This window comes from Solanum lycopersicum, chromosome 4, assembly GCF_036512215.1.
Source record: "Solanum lycopersicum chromosome 4, SLM_r2.1".
Classification (NCBI taxonomy): Eukaryota; Viridiplantae; Streptophyta; class Magnoliopsida; order Solanales; family Solanaceae; genus Solanum; species Solanum lycopersicum.
In genome coordinates, this window is record NC_090803.1 from 62,499,798 (window position 1) to 62,524,296 (window position 24,499).

Genomic DNA, 24,499 nt, shown 5'->3' on the forward strand with positions numbered 1-24,499 from the left:
AAATTATATACTGATCATATACATTATAGTTTTGGAGTTTGAGACCATAAAAGAAAATAAAAAATTATATACATTTATAATTTCATACGCAATTCTTTTTTTTTAACTTTAATCGCACATGTCTGAACTTATTATAAAAATTTATAAATTTCGACTATGTCTTAAATAGTGGTTCCAGAATCGGCTTAATTGCTCAGTTCACCTAACACTCCCCAATTCATCTTGCCTTATCCCAAATTGACCCGAAAATAGGGAGGGTGAATTATAAATTTATAACACCTTCATATACTTAATTAATTTTACTGGCCAAAATTTGATAATTAACCCATTTAATACTAGTAAATCTTTAAACTAATCCAAATTTTAGCTCCCATTTTCACAAAGCCTAGAGAGAAACTATCAATAATATACGTCTTTTGTTTCTCAAGAATATTGGCTTTAGCAAAAGCATAAAACTCAATATTATTAATTAAAAAGGAAAAGTATAAAGAAAAATGATTGGACAAAACAAAATAAACACTAGTAGTGACTCAGATTTACAACTATTATTTGCTCAACGCTTAGGAAATCGACAGATACCCACTACCTGATATATAATATGATAAATTAATTATTCGTTAGGCAAATAACCTTAATTATTTTTCTAATTATGGTACCATCTTGATGTTGATTTATCACCTATGCCGCCAAAATTTTGTTTCATATGTACCACTCAAAATTTGACTTATCACTCTACAATTCACTTGTTTAATGTAATAATTCTTTTATACTACCAATATAATGAACTTATTATCGTAGGCTACTAATCATTTATTCCAGGTTAACGACTAACACTATAATCACCCTTTAATGACTTGATCACATAAACATCTTTAATACCATAACCATGTAACTCTTTATACCATACTAGAAAATTGACTAGCTGAATACAATATGATTACAAAATATTAATGCTAATTAGGTTCAAGGGTCAAATAATCTCGTGGAATTTAGTTTAAACTACTAATATATTACACTATCTATCATTATGTTTGACAACTAATTAAATTCTTATTATATAATTTACTCTGGTTTTGCTTCACATCAATGTTTCTCAATAATTCATGGAAATAATAAAATATTCCAAGAAAGCCATCAACCTCACATATTCAATTGAAATGAAAATGAAAGCCCTCTCTAAAAGTCTTTATTCAAAACTTTTGAAAATAACATGCTAATTATCTCAATGACTAATCACCTAAATCATCTTAACTTCATTATAGTTTTTCCAAGATCAAGAAACCTCATCAAGACACAATTTTTATCTATCAAATGGCCATGATGAACACCAGAAAGTTATTTCAAATAGTAACAAACCAATCTGCAGATTGTATCTATGTTTGTGATTCAACATGTCCTTATGCTTGTTATCCATATGTAGATTTAGATTATTACATACCTCCACCACCACCTCCGCCGTCGTCGTGGCTGCAGCCTCAGTTAAGTAGCAAACATCATCAGAACATATCACCTTATGTGATAATATCTGTTGCCTTGTTTGCTAGCTTCTTCATTCTTGTCAGCTACTATTTGATCATTGTCAAGAATTGCTTCAACTGGAACAGGAGAAGAACCCCACCAGCACAAGATGATGAATTTTTCGACGAAAATCGAGCTCCTGTTATTGATCATCCCATTTGGTACATCAACACTGTGGGTCTTCAGCCATCTGTTATTAATAAGATTACAATTTTCAAGTACAAAACAGGGAATGGTTTGGTTGAAGGATCAAATTGCTCTGTTTGCTTAAATGAATTTCAAGAAGATGAGTCTCTTAGATTACTTCCAAATTGTAAACATGCCTTTCACATCTACTGCATAGATACATGGCTAAGATCACACACAAATTGCCCTCTGTGTCGTTCAGGCATTTTATCGAACAGTTTGAATGCACCTGCTTCGGTTCCAATCGTGTTGAATTTAGGTGCTCATTTGAGTACCAATGAAGAAAGGGTACTGGAAGATGATGAACAGAGAGAAGTGAATAGTAACAATGAGGTAGTGATTGGTGAGAATGGGGTCAATCAACAAGAGTTTTTGCAAGTTGAGAGAAGTTGTAGAGATGGGGAAGTAGAGTCAATTAGGAGATCAGCTTCAGTGGATTCATCAATTAGTTCAAGTAGAGGTCTTGATAGTATGTTTCTGTTGTCAGGAGGAGAAGCTGTTGGTGAAAATTCGAGATCAACTCTGCATAAAGAAGAGATGAAGAGATCATTTTCTTATGGTGGTAGGTCGTTTTTCTCAAGACATAATCGCAGTCGAAGTTCAGTGCTTCCATTGTGAAACATAGCTACTTGGATGGAAGTTGAAGATGATAAATTGTGAATAACATCAATGTTAGGTTTTAAAGATGAAACAAGAGGAAGATTGAGTAATTCGGCAACCAGATTGGAGGTTGTAAGTTAGTTTTAACATCATTGGTTTGCATACGTTTTATATTCATACAGAAAATTTTAGTTAATTACAGAAACAAAAAGTTCTTCGTCTTTGTCCAAGTGTGAACAGCAGACGAAATCACTCATGGTGCCCCCCCCCCCCCCCCCCCCTTCCTTGTTATATTCGAATAATTGTTGCAATTTTATTTCAATTCTTCTTCTTGCAAAATGGTTCAGATAATGAAATTTGATTAACCTTGTGCTAACTTAGTAATTTATATCATGTTCAAAATCTACCTAGTTAACAGTATCTGCATCGTCTATCCTCAGATGGTGATGTTTTGTTGGGACTGTACGAAGGAAATATTGGATTTTACGATAATTGTACAGAGAATACTTTTAGTTAGAAGACGAATAATTCTTCAGATACCGGTTTTGCTTATAGGTTTGACTACAAGATTCGTCCACTGAAGCTGCCCTTGCACTCAAAGAAATGCTGACTTACTCGTTACTGTCAGTACAAAATCAACCTGACATCGCAAGACAGCTCTTCTGTCTGATCTTTTCCCTACTGACTAAGAGGATTGGATTGAGTAAAAGAATGTTAATTGAATGAAATTAGGGGAAAACGGAATAGATTAAATTACAAGACATGTTTCCAAGCATGAGCCATGAACATGTAGCCCATAAAACCCCTGGCAATATTTGCTAGTGATAGATAGAACAAACTCATAATCTAAGACAGGAATAGGCCTCCAAAAGGCGCTGATGCACATTTTTCTTGCTAGAAGAATGCCACAACTTCTTTTACAGGGCTGAAAAGTGCCAGTATCTCTTCAAGGTAAGTTTCTCAGTAGTCTTCTCTCATGCTTTCTGGTTTCCTCTTTGCATGCATTGCAAGACGGGCATCTCTCTCCCGCTCAAACTCTCGGTAATCAGCACGCTCTAAGAAACCAACCCTGTCTAGATACTGATTGGAACTCTTCTTGTAAGCATCCAGCTCTTCTTCCATCCCTCTATTTTCTCCCTTGAATCCCTCCCAGTCTTTCTTTGTCTTATCAAGTACACTCAGTTTCTGCTTCTTTTTTATTTGTTCAAGGATGATATCAACAGCAGAAGCAGGTGCTGCGGGGCCTTTGCCTTTATCAGATGCTTCTGCAGAATTGTGGTCAACATATTTCTTTATTTCAACATCTTCACCAGCAAAATCTCGCACTTCAGTAATCTGTAAAATTAGAATAGGTCAAGGGAAAAGGGGTAACAACAAATCTGAGAAGCATTTAGGCACATCTTGAGGGACATATTATTAAATCCAGAAGTTTCCATCAAGTGGTTCACACAGACAATTGCGTGTAAGCATTCCCGCAAATTTTCTCAACCTCTTTCCTGATAATAACTATCAAACATACAGGTTAAACAGTACCAAGACCACTAAAGTGACAGCAACTACTCTCTATCTTTTATTTTTTTGGGTATGTATGTGTTGGAGATTAGTTACTTGAATGAAAACGGTGTCGAGCATTTTTCACTCATAGAGAAAAGAAAAAGAAGTCTATATGCTAAAATTTGAACTCTCCCCAGGATGTCATTTTAAGTATAAAGAAAGTGAATCAGAATCCCTTTACGGCCAAAAGAGCTCTATACACCTGTGTTCTATGATTATATTACCTACTCTGAAAGCATCTCTTCAGCTACAAAAATGAAAAGCTAGTAGTTCATAGAAGTATCATAAAGCAAGCAAGATAGACCTACCACTTTAACCCGGCCTGCAGAGGCAGCAGCTGTGGCAGCCTCCTTTACTGCAGAGAGTGCAGCAGCAGCAAGCTTCTTTGACTCCTCGCTAGTATCATTTTGAGTAGTCCTAAGGCACTTCTCTGGTGTGCTTCTTCCAGGCTCTGATGGTTTCTTTTGGGACAATCCCAGTACTGTCATCCAACTCTGTTGAGATTGTAACACCACAAATCTGAGTAACAGGGTGGGCATATCTCATACAATTTGTAAAGTAGAGGTCTTATACTCACAGAAGATGACGATTTTGAGGAACTTTTATTTGATGCTGAGGTAGGCTTGTTTATTATGGAGTACAGGGTCCTCGTAGACACTCCTTTGTTCATTTGCTCCCAAACAGCATCCACCCGAGCTTTCCTTTCTGGAAACAGAAGCATACAGGTGAAAACATTGTTCTCGTGAACCCGGCATCTTGGAAAAACAATAATGAATATAATTGGTAAACAATAACATGAATGAAAGGAGCATTGATATCTCCTACCAATTTCTTCGGGCTGCATCTGCATGTTAGGAAGGCACGCAGTATCTTGTTTGGGCATCAGTTGGAAGCCATCGACATTCTCTAAATTATCTGAATCATGAAGAAGCAAGAAATTTTCTCCAGATGTCAGCAGTACAGAATGAGAGAGGTAGACTTGGGCCTAATCTGTGACTTCAATATCTCAAAACAAGTTTAGCATCAAGATGTTAAATGGAATACAATCACAGGAGACCGACATGAATTAAAGCTTGACAAAATAACGAAAATTCTAAACATGAAATATCAAAGGCCATGCCCCTGTTACAAAATAATTGATAGAATTGATAAGAGGAAGAGGACAACTACATTAAATAAAAGAACTCAACTTTGAACAAGCTGGGTTTCTGCAGTCAATTCAGCCATATTGCTTAACCTGTTCAATCAATTCCTAAACCATAAGAATCGCATCAAATTACCTTCTAGGGTAAAGTTGAACAGGAAAAAAATAAAGCCGAAATCATAGTCAGTAAAACCTATAGTCACATGCAATTCGTTAAGACATAACAACGTCCTAGCTGCAACAACCTTGTACCTTGTATCATAATGTTAAATTTCAAAACTTTTTAAGGGAATCCACACCCCAAATAACTTGATATGACAGAGATATAGAATGAGATGAAAACAAGTTAAGGGATGAAACAGAGAAGAACAAAGAACAACTAGATAAAAATAGAGATCTTTCAAGTAACACAAAGATCACAATCAGACACTTCAAAATAGCTATAACCTAGGTGAACATTGGTTACAAACAACAGCTGCAAATTGATTTATCATTACAAGAAACATGAATGACAATGTTGCCGCCTTGATAGAAGTTAATAATGTACTGATGTTGTACTTGACCTTGTACGATGGGTCAAATTCACTTGCTATAGATCCCCTTGTAAAATGGAGAAGGAAGAAACAGCGAGCACATGAACCTAAAGATACCAAGTACTTGGTGTTTAAAAGGTAGCGGACATTTTATCAATCATGACTCATATGGCTTGATAGTTGAAGTAAAGTTAACAATAATACACAAGTAAATCATATAGTTCAAGGCAATATGTCCATCACAAATGAAAGAAAAAGATAAGCAAGAAACGAGGTTGCGCAACTCTCTTATTGGGAAACAGAGTACCAGTTCATTAGAACCATAAACTACTGGGGTGTAAGCTCCATAAGACTTCAGTCTCGTGGACATCCTGGAACATTTAAAGCCTGATTCACATGCAGGAGAACCCTGACGTGATTCCTAACTCTGCCCGGTATGTACCAAAAAATCCAAGACTTCAACAGGGGCACCAAACTTAAAAATGACCCAAACACAAACCTTTCCACTGCATTCATTAAATCAGCATTCCGGATATCAAGTTTACATTACACTAATCACACGAACATCTACTCAACGAAGTTAAATGACTTATTTTCCAGAAGAAAGCACATGAACAACCCAGCACATTACAACATCCACTCATAAATTTAAAAAACCAAAATTTCCAGCAGAATGTACAGCAAAAGGTCAGCAGAGAAAACATAAACTCAATTTTCTCAAGTACAACAAACATTTATTTATCAACACCAATACAAAGATCATAGCTTTATTAACATCACAAGCTTTTAAAAATCATGTCAATACATGAATAAAAAGTTAGAAACCCTAAGACTTATATCAAAACTATATAAAAAGGGATTGAAGCGAAAAAAACTGAATTCAAACAAAATTAAAGCAAATTCATTCAAGAAATCTTACGCGATAAGTCTTTGAGAGCGAAAACGGACCTCGAAGCAGTAGCAGGAAGAACGAAGGTGAAAGTTTTAAACTCGCCGAGTTATAGCCGATCTTTATTATTTATTTAAACCTCAAAAGGTCTGTCGAACCGAACCGGAATTTACAGTGACCAAACCGGTTAATTTTGGAAATTTGAGCTGCATTGAAAGTCGGCCCAATAAATTGCATATCGTAAGCCCAATATGTCAATCTCCCTTGAATCTTATCTTAAGAACAGTCCAGCCCAATAGCATTTGGGTATCTGTTATCAAAGCCCACATAATTAGGTCTGGTGGATTCAACTTGGTTTAACTTCAGATATACAGGATTATAATTGAGCTTGTCAAAACTAAATCAATATATATATAAAGCTGAATATAGAAAAGCTGATGTGGCATGCCTATATGACCTCCATTCCAATTTATCTTTTCTCTCAATTTTTTTGAACTTTTTATTTTATTTTTTAAAATAATAATCTACTAAATACATCTATAACTTATAATTAAAGAGGACAATGAAAAGTTTTTACATAAATGATATTTTTATTGTTCTAATGGAGTATGAAGAGTTGTAACGGTTGTCAAAAAATTATTACAATCAAATAAAAAGTATAAAATAGGAGAGCACATAATCTGAAAGTAACCAATAAAATTCCAATTTCATTGCAAAAAAATATATACAAAAAATTACTACCTCATGTAAATCAAGAATTTTGATTTGTCTATACAAATGAAGTTATGCATGGGAGCACATAATCGAAAAGTAAGTTGATGAAATGGAAGAATTATTGCAATAGAAGATATACTACTTCAGGTAATTGAATTTTTGTAAAGTTTTGTTGCCTTAAATAAAAAAAAAAATTTATTTGTTTGTAGAAATGAAGTCAAACAAGAGGATATGAAGGTAAATTAACAAAATTGAAGAATCATTCCACAAGAAGATTTACTGCTTCAGGTAAATCAAAATTTTAATTTGTTATATAAATGAATTCATTAGAATATACTTATGCAAGTTTAATCATTTTATGCCAACGAAAATTATATCAACGGATCTATCAAAATTGTACAATGGAATTCTATATAGAAATTCAATATACCAAAGATCGAGAAACATCTAAATGTCCTCTAATATTTAGTTTGTAAATCGTAAAAATAATGTCTGAAGTATAGTTTTCTAATTTTATTCCTTTTTTTTTTCACAAATGAAAAGTGAATAAAAAGATGAGGCAAGAAATAGCAAGATTAAAAAAATAAGACATTAGTAAATTTTTTCTAATAGTATAGAATAAATTTAGTGTGATATAATTAGAAAAAAAATAAAGAGATGAGGCAGGATATTGCAACTTGCAAGATGAAAGGAAGAAAATATATAGTAGTGGACTGAGTAAACAGTAAAAGAAAGGTAAAGAAAAAAAGGAAAACAATTATTTTTCCATAACTACTTCTCTCTCTTTCTTCTTTATTATATAACATCTTAAATAGAAGAATATATATATATATATATATATATCATATTATAAATGCGAGTAAATTATATTATATTAAGTAAAAAATGAAAGGAAGATCAAGAAGAAAAAAGAAAGAATTTTTTGTAAATGACTAAAATAAAAATAAATACGGATATTTTGTAAGTAACTAAAATTAAAATAAACACAAGAAAGGAAAATAAAACGTTAGTTTTTTTTAGTTTTTTGTTAACTACTTCTCTCTCTTTCTTCTTTATTATATAACATTTTAAATAGAAAAAAAATTATAAATAAATAAATATATATATATATATATATATATATATATATATATATATATATTATAAATTCATTGAATTTATTTTTTAGAATTTTTTAAAAGTATAATATATTAGAGAGGAATTTAAGAAAAAGTGACAAATTGTAGTGCGTGGGGACTAGGGAGAGAGACAAACATAATATTTAAATTTTATTTCACTGATTTTATAGATCAAAAGAAAAAATTGTAAAGAAGAAAACAAATTTCAATAATAATAGTAAATTATGATAATAAGGAGGAGAGATAAATAAGATTTTCTCTTTAAATTTATAAAATAGAAGATTAAAAGACTAATTTAAGAAAAAATATTAATAAATTACAGTTATGATGAGGAGAGATGAAAGCAATAAATTATAGTAAAAGTAAGAAAGAGAGATAAATAAGGTAATACTCTAATTATGTCATATATTAAATTAGATACTATTTTTATAATTTCTATTGAGTTTTTAACATAAAATATAAATAAGAAAATATTTAAAAATCAAGAAAATGGATAACTTCTTTTGAGTTTGTTTTAAGCATAAAATATAAAGGAGAAAAATATTTAAAAATCAAGAGATATCTTATTTTTATCAAGAGAACTTATTTATTTTTATTTATTTAAAAAGAGAGTGTGAATATTAATAGAAATATTTAACATCTGCATTTCTTTTCAAATTTATAAATTAAAAGAAAGAAAACAATTAAGAAAAAAGGAGCTTTTTGTGAATAAGAATAATTATTAATTGTAATACAGAAGAGATATAAATAATTATATATATATATATATATATATATATATATATATATATATATATGGAGAGAGAGATTGAGAGATATACAACCCCAATTACATAAAGAATAAAGTATTTGAAGAAACTAATAATTTGAGGCATTATATACTTTAACAAAATACATCAACAAATTTGGGAAAAACTTTCTAAACAAACTTTATCAGAATGCTCATAGAAATAAAGTTGAGTCTTTTTTACAAAAATAATTCAGAAAAAAAGTTTATTATTTTAACAAATGCATACAAATTATATTAATTATTTTGAGATGAGAAAAATAATCACATCTTTTTAAGTTATCACGTGTCTTCAAAGCATTAAGATAATCATAGTTTCTCAATTTATAAAACAAATGAATTTAGTAAATTATAACAAAAAAATGTAAATTAGGATTTGACAAACAAAATATGATATTACTACATTAGAATTAAAATTATAATTTAAATTCTACAACGTTTAAGAAGAGTAAAAGAGAATAGTAACAAAATTAAGCATGATTGTAAGGAAGAAAAATAAATAATATTATTATTTCTATAATTTTTTTTAAAAAATAGAAGGTAAAAGAAAGGGTTTAAGAAAAAGTAATAAATTGTAGTAATGTGAGGAGAGGGACAAATAAGGTATTTGAATTTATTTTTTTTACTGATTTTATAGATCAATAAAAAATACTTTAAAGAAGAAGATTTTCTTCAACAATAATTATAAATTATGACAATAAGGAGGAGAGATAAATAAAATTTTTTATTTTTCAAAATTATAAAAATGTAGAGGGTAAAAAATCTAATTTAAGAAAAAATATTAAACTATAGCAATGATGAGAAATGATGAAAAAACAACAAATTGTAGCAATGATAAGATAGAGAGATAAATAAGGTAAACATAGTTATTGTATGTAATCATAATATAAGAAGAGTACTATAACTATATTTAAAAAAAAATAAAATTAGATACTATTATAACTTCTTTTGAGTTGTTAATCATAAAATATAAATTAAAAAATTATTTAAAAGTCAAGAAAAAGAGAAAAAATAATAATTATGAGTCTTCATCAAAGAGAAATTTTATTTATTTATTTACATATTTTACGGATCAAGAGGAAAAAAATTAAAAAAAAACTTTTTGAATAATAATAATATTTAAATTTATTTTTTCTTCAAATTTTATGAATCAAAAGAAAGAAAATAATTAAGGAAAAAGAATAATTAATTATGATGATAAAGAGGAGAGATAAATAAGATTATTATTTTAAAAATTAAAATGTAGAAAAAATAATAAATTATAATAGTATAATTTTAGGAGATATGAAAAATATTCAATAGATTGTAATAATATTAAGGAGAAAGATAAATAAGATATTTTCTTTTCTTTTTGTGAATATTATAAATCAAAATAAAGAAAAAAATTTAAAAATTTGACAACAAAGATAAGTGATAATTTTGACCAAAGTGAGGTATTGCATCATTCTTTTATATCAATCTTTAACTATAACTCAAAAATTTGATCAAAATAAAATTTATTTTCATATGATCAAAATAAAATTTATTTTCATACTTATATGTGAATGTTTTTTTGTAAAATTATCTCTTTTTATTTCTTTTTAAAAGTCAAACACTTCCTATAATATATTTAATATTATATATATTTTGTAATTTTAAATTACGGCTATAATCAATAAAAAAAAATTCATACAACATCGTTATTGTTACATTATTTAATTTATAATTTAATAATAACTAAAATTTGAAATTCAATCTATTTGAGTTTGAAAATTATAAACAATCCTTAAAATATTTTTAATATTCAAATATTAAAATAAAAATAAAAATAAAAATATATGATTAAATTTTTTGTCTATCGCGCAAAGCGCGAAAAAATTCACTAGTTTTAGATAATTTTGGGAAAAATTGAAGTGTGTAATGGATAGTATTTAAGCAGACTTTACCTTTACGTCAGATATGAGGTATAGAGGTTGTTTTCGATAGTCAATTATCTCAAGACAAAAACAAACTAGAAAAAAGACATAAGATATAAAACACAACAACAAAGCAACACATATAGTAGCAGAACAATACTACAATCAAACTATATCGAAAAACAGATATTGATAAAAAATTGAATAACATGAACTACAAGCATAGAATATGACTACTAATAAGGGTATCAAGACAATCCACTCCTACCTACTAGCATATACGTGTTCCAAGTTCCAACCTATTAACCTTCAACTATAATTCGGGTCCTTCACACCTTATTTAACATCAAGTTGTTAATTAACATCATGAACTACAAACAAAATAGTTATTCTATTTTTAAAAATCAAATTATTTAATTTCTAAGCAGTGTAGATAAACATCAAACAAAAATGAGCAACTTTCACATATAGCAAACACAAAATTCGTATTTGTATGTTATAGAAAATTTTGCATATTTACGCTCCATAGCAAACATAAATATGTATAATTCGCAATACATATACAAAGAAACCAATTGTACAATCCGCTATAAATATACAAAAGAAGCAGTTGTATACAAATCAATTGCATAGTTTGTGTATGTATAAAACGAGAAAGAGAGAAAGACAAAAGAAAATTGGGCAGAGAAATATTTAAATTGAACAATTATAAATGTATAGGACGAAGATATATGTATTTGCAAGTGTCTGTACAATTTTCTCTCATTTTATACAAACAGAAGCATAATTTATACAATAATTTCTGTTTGTATAAGCGATAGAGGCGAGGGTGACGAGCGAGATCTGGGACAGTAGAGAGAGGGGAACGATTATATATATATATATATATGTACAATTTTTTCTTGTTTCATACAAATGAAGACACATTTTATACACTTGTATTTGTATAGAAGTGAGAGAGAAAGAGAGAGAGAGAGGGGGGGAAAATGACGAGCGAGAGTTAGAAAAAGAGAGATGACTGACAAACAATTTGCTACACGATACAATTAAATTAAAGTGTAATTATAACACTTATTTTAATTTATTAATTTGACATTATATGCAACTTACCGGACAAAAATATATGATCGAAGTTTAAGTCAAAATGGTAAGCAATGACCATTTATTACTAATATATATATTATAAATAAAGTGCAAAATACAGAAAGTTGGCAGGTGATGGGCCTTTGTTAACATCGCAGAAGTCCGATGAAATACAAACAAAAATCTTAAAAAGGGGAAAAACAAACACATCACTAAATATATATAGATTTAAAATTGGATTAAAGTATAAGAGATCTTAATTCTGAATCTGGCAAGTTGTGCACAACATGAGACTTTGAGATGTTACCCTTTTAAATAACTCAAATCAAGAAGTAATTAAAAAAATTGAAAGAATAATTAGGAACCTAACTCTTATCTCATCCAAAGATATATAAATATATTTTATCTTTGTCAATTAGTCAATGGACACATTTGTTTGAGAATATCACAGTCGGTTGGGCATATATTGATAATGAATTCCATTTCTAATACAATGAATTGATTATTGAGAAAGTTATGAATTAAGTATTGTTCGACCAATTAATTTATTGATATAATTAAAGTCTGTGTATATATTGTTTATATGTTTGAAATAACATATTTTAATTCAAATAAGCAGTATGTAATTAAAATTCTCGAATTAATGAATTCATATGTTTGAGAATAAATTTATTTTATCGACTAAATAAATCTTGAGATATCAAACTTTATCCTTCGTGTTAAATGGACTTTTATAATTATTGTATTAGTACAACTTTAAGTCACGTCATTGTTTATTCTTTATAATTTCTCTTTGTTTCCTTCTAATAATAAATCCCATAAACATAGCAGATCTATGGAGAGTTGCTTTTTCATTTATAGTGGATCATTATGTAAACACACAGAAAGTGGAAATGACGTCTTTTGGAACTATTTTGAATAGGAAAATTATATATAATATCAATCTAATAATCTAAAATAAATGGAGTAGGTAGGGTTTGATTTAGTTGTGCTCCATAGCAAATGTTTGTAAAAAATTGTCTGGCGTCTCTCTCCCTAATCTCTAGCTCGCCACTCTCCTCTAATCTCTAGCTCGCCACTCTCCTTTAATCTCTAGCTCGCTTCCTCACTTTTTATACAAACACAACTGTATAAATACATATGTTTTTTGTTTCCCTCTCTCCCCTCTTCCAGATCTCGCTCGCCACTCTCCCAAATCTGGCTCGCCACCCTCTCCTTTCTCACTTATACAAACAGAAGCGAAATGTATAAATTGTGTTTCTGATTATAAAACGTGAGAAAATTGTATATACACATGCAAGTACATATATTTTCATCCTATACATTTATAATTATACAATAAAAATACTCCCCTACCCAGTTTCTTTTGTCTTTTTCTCTTTCTCGTTTTATACAATTTTCAAACTGTATCTAATTTCTCTCTTTCTCGTTTTATACAATTCGATTCAATTGTATATTCCTTGTTAAGTCTCTTTTGTCTTTCTCTCTTTCTCATTTTATACAAATTCAAATTGTATATAATCATTCTATACACTTATAATAATACAATTCGTTTTGTACACTTCGTTTTTATACAGTTCTCTGCCCAAGTGTCTTTCTCTTTCTTGTTTATACACTTCGTTTTATACAATTTTCTTCAACTGTATATGTATAGCGAATTATACAGTTTCTATGTTTGCTGTGGAGCGCAATTATACAAACTTTGCTATAACATACGAATATAAATTTTTTGTTTGCTATATGTGAAAGTTGCCCAATTTAAAACTGCCCACCCATCTTAGAGCCTGTTTGGCTCAGCTTAAAAGCTGGTCAAACTGACTTAAAAGCTGATTTTTGACTTATTTAACTGTTTGGCAATACTCAAAATAGCTTATTTTAAGTTAAAAAAAAACTTATTTTAAGCCAAAAGTTAAAAGCTGAGGTAGGGGTGCTTTTTTTTTTTAGCTTATAAGCTGTTTTAAGTTGACCACATTTTTATGTTTTTTCCCTTAATATTTTTATACAATCTCCAAATTACCCATATAACCCTAATATCTCTTTCTTCTATTTTTCCCTTTTCACGTTTGGCATAACAACTTCAGCACTTTTATCCAAACGCATAACTGCTATTTTAAAAATAAGTTTCAGCACTTTCAAAAGTACTTTTTTAAAGCTGCTTTTATTAAGCTCATCCAAACGGGCCCTTATTATCATCATAATTATAAGTAACAAAAATTGACTGGTTATTGATTTTTTTAAAATATTAAAAATAGAATTTTCAAATTCATAGTCTTAATGGTGTAAGTCATATATATTCCTTCTCTTTCAATGTGGGAGCATGTATTTTACTCTTATTTTTTATTTAGTGATTTTCTTTAATTTTCTCCCATTGATTATATTTCTTTTGAGACAATGGGTCTAAAGGCAGAGGTAAATCTTTGTACATCTATTCTTGTCAAATTTTACTTATGAAATTACACTAATATCTTATTCTTATTTTTATTTTTCAATTTTAATATGTCACATGATGCACTACAATAAAATAAGAATCTAAAAATTAATAAGTCACTTGATATAATCTTGAAACAATGTCATATTTTTAATTTAAAATAATAAAATTTTGAAATAATCTTGTTATCTTAAAATTTTGTATTCGATCAAACTATATCATATAATTTGATTGAAGGATTACAACTTTTTTTTTCTTGAAATAGTAATTGCATGAACTCATGGATATTACCTGAATGTGTATATAATAATTTATAGAAGTATGTGTTTGGGTGAAACACGAGAAAAGAATCTAATAGCTATCTGGTCCCTCTTACTCTTTATCTCATTGTGCAGTGTTCAATCAACTACCTATAATTTGTTTGATAGGCTGCATGCTCTTCTCCTCCTGACCTCCAATTTTTCTCTTCTTCTACTTTTATCTTAAAATTTAATTTCTTCCATTTTATAATTTGACTACATTTTTTTTTATTTGTACGTGTTAATCATCTTTACGCAGGTACCATGCTAATTGGATCGGGTTAAAATGAAAATTAATAAAGTGCAAAAAAGAAAAGAGGTGTGTGTATAAATTGAAGACTTAGTCTTTGTATTATTTGAACTTGAAGTTTAATTGAGACTACAAAACAAATCCACCATGAGGTTACAAAATCCAAATTTGCTTTGATTTGCTTCTTGGAAAAAAAAAAAAACTTTGCTACAAAAATTGCAGCTTTTTTCACATCATATCCTCATGAAAGTCAATTTGTTACGCTAAGTTAAAATAAAATAAAATACTTGAATAGTATAACATAGGAGCAGAAATGCAGAATATAGACAAAAAAAGAAAAAAAAACATTTTGTGTGCATGGGTGGTGATAAATGTGTTACGTTAGGTCTTAGGCCTAACTTACGCCTCTAAAAGCTAGTTCAAAGAAAAGAGGATTATCCAGTCTTATTATAAGAAGTTTACTCATCTCATTAATGATAGTTTTGATTTTTGAAGGCTCTAATATCGGGTGAGACAAACCCTGCTCTGATACCATGTTAGATCAGGTCTGAGACCTAACTCACACCCCAAAAGTTAGCTCAAATGGGAGGAGTATTATTCAAGCCTTATAAGGAGTCCACCTATCTCATTAATCACCGCTGTGAGACTTTTTTCAATTTTTAACACAATGAAATTTCACATCGGAGATGATGAATGGTTCCTTGGACTCTTAACATGGCTTTAGTAATATTTATTTATATGGGTATTAGAGCAACCTTGAATATATGAGGGGTTTTAAGAAGTTTCATATTGGCTTTTTAAGGGACGAGTCAGATTTTTAATATGAATTGAATAATTTTTACGTTTAAATTTAGTTTTTTGGATTGAATTAAACCGGATGATTAAGCTTAATTGAAGGGTTTGGAGAAATGCCAAAATATTAGGTTGGTAGAGGTCCCAAATTTCCAAATATGTATTATGAATGTACTTGTGCATAATTAGGTATTTGGAAATTTATCTAAGTATTATTTTAGACTCTCTCAAGGTTATTCATCTACGGACAATTTTCATAGTTTAAAATAATTTGATTTTCCTCATCAGTTTTAGCAATTTGATAATTCAGTTTGGGTTTTGTTATGATAATTATATTTATCACGTAAAATAATTTAATTTACATAATTATATATATTTGAATTTGTATACACATATATAAATTAATTTAACTATATATATAAATATATATTTTTAGATAGATATTTTAGAGGACCACCTTCAGAAGGTCCAATAAGAGTCCAAATCAAAACTAAAATGAAAAAAAAAAAAAAACTAAATCGAACTAAATATATTTTGGTTTTATTTCAATAATTTTATGTATGAAACATCCCCCAAAATTCATCCACTTGCACATTGAAAGGTTCAAAATTGAAATCTTAACGAAAGTAGAAAAAATAATTTGACCTTGGTTTTAATGATAATACAAAGATCTTATAAGTCGTCATGTTATATGTTTTATACTTACACATATATTATCTTTTTATTATTATTATTATTTCTATTGAATCGAGCCTTCATAAATAAAAAATTTATTTAAAATATATCGTTATAATAAGATGAAAAAGGAAATATTTATCTTTGTATTTTGCTGTGAAGTGGTCAAGTTCAAGATTTGAATAGTACGTATAAGTAATATTTTAGTTGAAAAAGCGTTAGAAAGTTGGTCTTTGTAATCAGAAGAAAAACATAATAAAACATTATATTATATTATGGCGGGAATTGAAAATTTCTAGAAATGAATAAATAAGAAACTGTATTTCCACTTTCTTCATGTTAAAAAGCTGAAAGCTAGGAAGATGCAAACTGCAGTGAAGAAGAAATTTTAAAAAGGTATATATTATAAGCTACTTTTTCACAGAGAGTTTCTCACTTTTTTTTTTATAAGTCTATAATATAATAAAAGTAATATAATACCCCCCTAAAAGCTAAGACACAATCCTCTACGTGCTACAAAAATCAAAGCGTTAACGTTTCTTTCATCCTCTTTTAATTTCATATTCTAAATATTTACTATGTTTGTTCACTTGTGATAAAATTAATTTTTTTATTAAAATAGTTAAAATATAAAAAATTAAATAAGGATTCAATATATACTAAATATACGTACAAAATATTTTTAATAATGAATAACTAGTGTTATTCTTCGTCAAAAGAGACCCTACCTAGCTCTACTCCTACTCTTCGATCGAAACACCAACAACTGTGTTTATTTAGGAAACAATTTTAACACAAAAAATAATTAGAAATTAGATCATTAACTACAAAGTAGTCTCTTCATTTCGTTTTACTCGACTCATATTGACTTGACAAAATCTTTAAAATATATCGTTCAAATCATCAATCAACTAAAGTAGTTTAATTTTTTCTTATAATCCAAGATGATACTTATTTAATAACGAGCGCTGATAATTCAAGATCCAGATAACGTTGGTGTCTTGCCCCGGCCCATTTAATTTGAATGTTTTTTTAATAATAGTGTGTGTTGTCCCTCATGTACCACACATGTATCACCATTTCTCATTTAAAATGACCTAGCTACTTGTAATTAACCATTGTCCATTGTGCAAAAGGTAAAATATATTTTGGGGCTTTAATTGTAAAGCATGTGATGAAAAGAATAAGGTTATAACTTTTGTCAAATCAAGGCTCTTTCATTCTTTCTCGTGAACTATCAAATGCTTGGCTCAAACTTCATTTCCCTTTTTCAATCATTTATTAATTTGACTAATGACTTAAAGATTCTCTTCTTTGAGTGTATGTGCTAGCTGTCTCCTTTGGTACCTTCCTAAACATTCTTTTAACTCATAGTAAATTATTTAATTACGTAATTACATACAGTTAAAAATAATAATTAAAGTTTGTAATGATTTGTTTAGCTATCAAAAGACTAGACCTTAGGCTTGGTGCTGGCAACATTTATATTTCTCTACTATAGTTAATTTTGTTTATTGTACTAATCAGGCAAATGTTCATTAATTTTTCAAAAAGTAATTATGAACATAATACACATAATTAGTCCTTTAATCCAACACATTATGAAAGGTGATTCAAAATTAAGAAGTGACATTCATTGGTTATAATATTGATGCATCTTTTAAGAAGAGCTTGCTATATATCTATATGTTACTTTATGATTAAACATATCTTTGCATGGAGAAATTTAAAAACTTTACTAATTTAAATGAAGTAATAAATAGATGGAAGTATTATAAATAGGGATTTAGAGTTTTCTACTGTAGTATTTCTTGTGTAATTAAGGGTTTACATGCAAATCTACATGTATATTAATAGTAGTAACTATAAGGTAAATATATAGAAACTCTTGGTGAATGAGAAAACATGAAGTTTGTAGTTTTGATGGATGACAAAGAATTGAAGTTTTTTTGAAAATCTGTTAACTAGAGTGTTTGATGCATTTGAAGTACCATTGGGAGAAGGCAGGATTTTAACTTGTGCAGATATGTTCACTCAAACCATTCTTGCTGATTGTGGCATTCCCATGGAGTCGGAGCAGGTTGCAACTGCGTCTCCACGTACATCTGGTCATGTTGCTCAGTTACTCAGGGAACTTAAAGTAGCTGTAGAAAAGTATGCCACTCTTGAGTCAGAAAATCAAAAGTTACGTGCTGAACTTGACACTTCAAATGCTGAAATTCACAGGTTGAAGGATCAATTAGTGCAGCAGCAACTTGCTAACAATGCAAGAGTTGACAGAGTTCTGGATATGCTGGCTTCTGCTTCAACTAAGCCTGGTCAACCTTCACATTGAAAAAACATCTTGTTTGAACCTGGTTCTCTTAGTTGTTTAAACTTATTATGCTCAACTGGCTGGGCTTATATTGTTGCTATGGATGTTGATTGGGTTTGTTTAGCCGCTGTTGGATTCTTTTTGATTTGTCAAAAGGGGGAAGAGTATTTGCGCATGCATCACACAGAAAGATTTGTTTGTCTTCATCAAAAAGGGGGAATATGATAGAATATGATAGAATCGATAATTCATGTTTTGATGATAGACAAGAAGCACAAATAATCAATAGCAAATGTACGCAGCAAAAGAAGCCAAGATCGAGTAAAATGGGTCAGCCAAGTAATCAAGAAAATAGAGTTATTTGTCAAAGCCAAAAATAATATATTAAAGGTATAAGTTGATACAAATAAGGAAAACCTTAAATATATTATTAAGGAAGGAAGTTGTATATAATAAGGATTGTACTTTAAAATGGAATCCTTGTTTAATAATAACTTCCTTACCTTATCTGATAAGGACTGAAGGCAAAAGGAACTCTATAAGAAGAAGAAGACGCTGATGAAGAATACAACGACTTCACGCAGAGAACAAGAGAGAATTATTCATCAACCTGAGGTCGTCAAGATTGATAGGATTGCTACGGTCAAAACATTCTTGAGTGAGAAGGTTTTTATCGTGTAGAACTATTTGTCGTGTTTTTGTTCTTAATTATAGTTTACAGTTTATTGTACAAAGGGTGGGTTTGGCTCTTTGTAGGGTTGGGTGTTAGCAAGAGTTGTAACAAAAGGTAGGTTTGGCCTTTTGGAGAGATCGATTGGAGTCAATCGAGGGAGTAGTAGAGATAAGACTTTTGATTATTGAGTTGTAATCACAAAATCTTATAGTTGAATTAATAAAACGAGGTTTTTCCTTCCTTGAGTGAGGAAGGTTTTTAATTCAATAAGTGTTTGTGTCTTTACTCTGTCTTTACTTAAAAGCAACTTACACGAACCTGGTTCGTGTTCTGGGGTAAGGTTTCTTCAGAAACGTTAACCTTACTATATGAAAGTCAAAGGGGTCTTGTCATCCAGAAGAAACTATTTATAATTATTCCATACATCTTAATGCTTATTAAAAGTTTTTTAGTAATCCTGAATATAATAACATTAATTTAATCGAATTTGCTGGTATTAAAAAGGAGAAAGGAATTAACCGTGTGGTGCATTTCAACTTTTTTATTATTATTATTATCGATCAAGAGGAATCTAAATGAAATTTCTTCATACAAATTATGGATATACCTATTTAGTAAAAATTATGGATCAAGTTAGTCTCCTCCTTCAAGTTCCCACAATTTGGACAAGTAAAATGAAATTGTTACATGATCAACCAATTGCTATATGTCATTATAAGTTTTAAAATGTGAAAAATACATAAGTTTTGTCTCACCTTTTAATTTATAATATTTCAATACCCTGCCCGATTTTAGTTTGTGGTGAAATTAATATTCCTATTCTAATTTGAAGTGAATAGGAATATTAATCGAGTATTCCAAATAAGTTTTAGGTCAAATAATTAATAGTGCTTTAAAACGAAATTAACACTTTTTTTTAGATGTATGTCCTTGTTAATTAGTTCGATTGTCTTCGTTGTTGGATGCAGAACAAACAATAGAATTTCAAATTCATCTTCTATTGGCATGGAACAACTTTACCTTTTTTTCATCAGTCTTAAAATTGGAATGGAGTGGAAGAAATGTCTGGCCTTAAAAAGACAGGTGAAAAACGTTTATATTTGAGATGGTTATCGATATGTAAAGTTGGATCAAATTTATTGCATTGGCTAAAATATATTAAATCTATATACTGATTATAGCATATGCATATTCATACTTAAATATACGAAATACATATTATTTGTTGGCTATTTTTTTAGACTAGATCATCCAAAGGCATGGACTATAATTATAAGTATCACTTTATTATATTTTATATAGAGTGAGACGTAACCACACTTATTAGTAATTTATTTACTTTACCTAATACGTAACGACTGCGTGTCACTGTGGAGATAAAAAAAAATTATAATTGAACTTGTAAAAAAATAATTTTGGAATTCATAATTTTGAGTTGGTTGTCTTTTGCAATGGCAACACTAGGGTCAGGCAGAATATTATTGTCGAGTATATAATATCATAGACAATTTTGACTAGAAACATTTCTCATTTGTTCTTTGGAGAATAATTAATACAAAAAATTGTCCTGTTGTCCTTTTTTTAAGGATAATTGTTTGATAAATATTCATCTTTTTTAATTTTTTTTCTCTTCATTGTTTATCGATTTTTTAGATCACCATCCAAAATAAATTCCTTCTAACAAAAATAAAATAAAATTATGACAAATCAATTAAAACATTAGACCTCGGTGAAAAAATTAGATGGTAGACGATGATTTTATTAGTTTATTAATTTTTAAAAATTTAGCAAAAATGAAATAATAGCGGACATTTGAGTAAATCAGCAAAATAGAAAAGACAAAGTAAATCAAGAAGAGTAATTATTGTCTAATTAATACCTAAACCACTGCAGATTTACTTAAGGTACAAAGTACTCATAATTAAGCTGTCAAAAGCTAGCTAGTTATAGATGGGCATTATTAATTTATGCTTAGAGCCATATAGTAGCATGTTAGGATCTTGTACAAGAGAACTTCAATTTAACCCACATCAGAAAAAAAAACAAATTAAAAGAAAATGAAATGAAAAAAGAGTGACGACATTTTTGAGAAAGATTAAACCCCATACTCCTAACTCTTTGCCTCTACGAGATAGGAGTAAGGTCTGCATACACCTACATTCTCCGTAGACCATATCCCACCATGTGGGACACCAGTGAATATGTTATTGTTGTAAAAACTCGTACATAATAAAATCGAGTTTTTTTTTTCCAATCATGAACTTGAAGCAGCTTCCTCCTGGATTCTACCAAGCAATTGATTAACAGAGTCAGCAATTTCATCTGCAGTAGTTAACTGGCACCCTTCCTCTAGCTGCTCCATATTGCAATTTCATGCACACAAAATTCATAATTAGAGAAATAATCAAACATAAAAAAAAAATAACAGAAAAGGAAAAAAAAATATACATTGAAAGTATAAAATAAACATTTTCTACATTCCTTTCAATCATTATACCAAACTATTTCCTTAATAGTCGTTTTTCCTTTTTTAAAAGAAAAACATTATAAACACATTTAAAATGATAGGTTTAATATCATATGGTTTGAAAATCTCTCTTCTTTTATTAGAATTTGAGTTTAGTTAAAAAATGACAAATTAAGTGGAAAATCGAGGGTACATTATTAATGTAATAGTATAACATTTGTATTGGGTTTGTACTCGCACTTTCCTTTTTTGTCACCTTTCTATATATAATTTGAAATAATTTAATTTTAAAAAAATTCAATTCATTTTAATTTTTAAATCTTATACATTAAATCAATCAATGTCACGTAAATTGCGATAAAAAAAAGGATGTTAATTGACTAAAAGAGGAAATAGTGTACAAACCTTGAGACTGAGTGAGTAAAGAACCATGTGGTCAACAGAAGTGACATTGAGATGGAGGACAGTGAGCCACAGACACTGAAGCCCAGCTACTATTTTCAAGAGTTGTTTTGGTCTTCTCTTTGATAGTATCTTGAGGTTAGCATGACTCTCCGCCATGCTAACTTCAATGTCGGCCAACGCCGACATTTTCTCCGTGGCTAACGGAGAGTTACATGATCCGGCAGCAGCAACATCTGATGCTGTTGCTGCCGGAGATGTACTCTTGGAATGAGTCGAGTACTGCGGAAACGCAAAGTAATCAGCAAATAGTGGAGTTGATGATGAGCCATTATCATCTGAATGCTCTTGTTTTTGAGGATGACTTCTCTTTTGAGCTTCTAGGGTTTGAAGATGGTGTTCTAGCTCCTTCACAAAGTTTATGGCTCCTCCAATTATTGATGCTTGGTCACCCTGATATTAATCAACAATAACTTCCTTAAATATTTTAACAGTAATTCAAAAATGAAAAAACAAAAGGATGTTTAAGAAACCCCACATAATTTTACACATCTAACAGTGTTAGAGGGGCGGAAAAGGTTCATACAAACTTCATGTGAATTATTATATATATGTTAAAAATCATGTTATCGATATCGCCATATATAATTAATAAGACTAGCTACATAAATAGTGATACAATTAAACATTTTCATTTATACAAAGTACACTAAGTAATAAATGCAATAAATTTCTTTGTATGAAAACTTCCTAAAATTTACTATTAGTTCAATTAATTCGTTTCTTTTTAGGGCAAAAAACAATTAAATATATGTTGAAAATAGCTAAGGGGGGTGACAATCCTTTTCATGTTTTTGTCATTTTTACATTTACAAAAAGTTCATCAACTTTATTAAAAAAGTAAAAGGATTACTCGAAATAAAAAGAGATTCATATAAAAAAAAAAGGAGAAAAATATATATACCCTTTGTACGTACGAAGGTGGCATTAGAGATCGAATAACAGCAAGATACTCATTCATCTGTTTACGGCGGTTCCGTTCCACCGCAATGTGAGTCATTCTTTGATTCTCCAATTCCTCTTTGTTTTTACAACTTCTCGTCCGTCTTCTTTTCCGGCGGCCGGAGGTGGCGGCGGATCTGACCGCCGCCGCCGGAATTTCAGCCGCCGGTGAACCTTCCATAAACAGGTGATGATCTTCAAGCGAAGAGTTTGGATCCCAAATGTTGTACTCTCTTGCATTATTGTTGTACATTAGTTCTGTTGGTGATGATGAAGATTCTTCACGATTATTATTATTATTATGATCCAACAAATTTGTAAAACTCATTTCTCCTTCGCCTTGTGTTAATCCCAACTCATAATTATAACTGAAGTTACCTAAATTATTGTTGTAGTACTCTTTGCAACCGTACCCAAATGTTTCTTGATTGTAAATCACTGTTTCTAACGCCATATTTTTTTATTGACACCAAATACCCCTCTCTTTTTTTTCTCGTTTACTTTATTTTCATAACATATATAGACAAGAAAAGTAGTTTGAAAAGGGTAAGAATAAAGAAAAAAGAGGACCAACAAAAGGAGATGAAGAAGTGAAATAAATATGTTTGTTCCAAAGAAACCTAACTTTAGATTGGAAGTTTCAAGCAAATAGGCACAAACACTAGAATTCTCAAAGGACCAAAACAAATATAACTTTTTTCTTTCTAGCAAATGAGCTTTGTGTTATATATAAGAGAAGGAAAAAAAAAAGAGCACTGAATTTAACCTAACAAAATGTACACAAAATTATGTCACACGTGGCACTAAGCAAGTTGGAAAAAGAGAGAGAAAATGGTTGGGGTGGGGGTAGTGAATAAGCTTAGCTCCTGAATGTGTGTACTGAGAAAGTTTGATGACTAAAATGGTCCCCTATATAGATTCATAAAGATGGTGAACATAAGATGGGACCCAACCACACAGGACAAAGACAAATGACATTAATAGTAGAGTAATAGTAGATAAAAAATAATTAAACTACTTACATCGTATATGGTGTCAACGAGAATTGTGATGGAATGATAATTATAACTAGAGAGAGTTGTTTGAATTTTTTTGTGTAAATTGTTACTTCTGTTAAAAAGTATTTTATCTTTAATATGATTTTTTTTTTTGTAATTTCAAATTTAATCAAGCTTT

The 24,499-nt window shown here is 29.7% G+C and overlaps 3 protein-coding genes across 8 annotated transcripts; 1 reads left to right on the forward strand and 2 right to left on the reverse strand.

The window, feature by feature from the left end:
* Nucleotides 1-1,158: 1,158 nt before the first annotated feature.
* Nucleotides 1,159-6,576, reverse strand: LOC101268178 (uncharacterized). 6 transcript variants are annotated; one of them, XM_069296471.1, is made up of 6 exons: nt 6,484-6,576; nt 5,049-5,095; nt 4,684-4,773; nt 4,436-4,563; nt 4,167-4,352; nt 1,159-3,639 (listed from the first exon to the last, which is right to left on the reverse strand). In XM_069296471.1, exons 2-6 carry the CDS (start codon nt 5,083-5,085, stop codon nt 3,265-3,267), a joined length of 816 nt encoding a protein of 271 aa, XP_069152572.1. In that variant the 5' UTR covers nt 5,086-5,095; nt 6,484-6,576; the 3' UTR covers nt 1,159-3,264. The 6 variants fall into 6 exon arrangements, with proteins under 6 accessions (XP_069152572.1, XP_069152571.1, XP_069152573.1 ...); XM_069296470.1 differs by having other exon boundaries at nt 6,455-6,558; XM_069296472.1 differs by having other exon boundaries at nt 5,049-5,110; nt 6,455-6,532.
* LOC101267886 (RING-H2 finger protein ATL54-like) lies at nt 1,312-2,322 on the forward strand. Its single transcript, XM_004237907.5, has one exon. It carries the CDS (start codon nt 1,312-1,314, stop codon nt 2,320-2,322), a length of 1,011 nt encoding a protein of 336 aa, XP_004237955.2.
* Nucleotides 6,577-21,373: 14,797 nt separating the features above from the next.
* On the reverse strand, nt 21,374-24,201 carry LOC101268467 (transcription factor bHLH94-like). Its single transcript, XM_004237909.5, has 3 exons — nt 23,286-24,201; nt 22,325-22,774; nt 21,374-21,805 (listed from the first exon to the last, which is right to left on the reverse strand). Exons 1-3 carry the CDS (start codon nt 23,775-23,777, stop codon nt 21,707-21,709), a joined length of 1,041 nt encoding a protein of 346 aa, XP_004237957.2. The 5' UTR covers nt 23,778-24,201; the 3' UTR covers nt 21,374-21,706.
* Between the last annotated feature and the right edge of the window lie 298 nt (nt 24,202-24,499).

Excerpts from the sequence above, each read along its gene's own strand:
- LOC101268467 (XM_004237909.5), bottom strand. The coding sequence starts at position 23,777 with ATGGCGTTAGAAACAGTGATTTACAATCAAGAAACATTTGGGTACGGT. Across the intron at positions 22,775-23,285 it reads CACCTTCGTACGTACAAAGG|GGTGACCAAGCATCAATAAT; the intron begins GTATATATATTT and ends GATTAATATCAG. Across the intron at positions 21,806-22,324 it reads TTTACTCACTCAGTCTCAAG|CTAGAGGAAGGGTGCCAGTT; the intron begins GTTTGTACACTA and ends AATATGGAGCAG.
- LOC101268178 (XM_069296471.1), bottom strand. The coding sequence starts at position 5,085 with ATGGCTGAATTGACTGCAGAAACCCAGCTTGTTCAAA. Across the intron at positions 4,564-4,683 it reads GATGCAGCCCGAAGAAATTG|AAAGGAAAGCTCGGGTGGAT; the intron begins GTAGGAGATATC and ends TTCTGTTTCCAG. Across the intron at positions 4,353-4,435 it reads CCTCAAAATCGTCATCTTCT|AGTTGGATGACAGTACTGGG; the intron begins GTGAGTATAAGA and ends CAATCTCAACAG.
- LOC101267886 (XM_004237907.5), top strand. The coding sequence starts at position 1,312 with ATGGCCATGATGAACACCAGAAAGTTATTTCAAATAGTAACAAACCAA.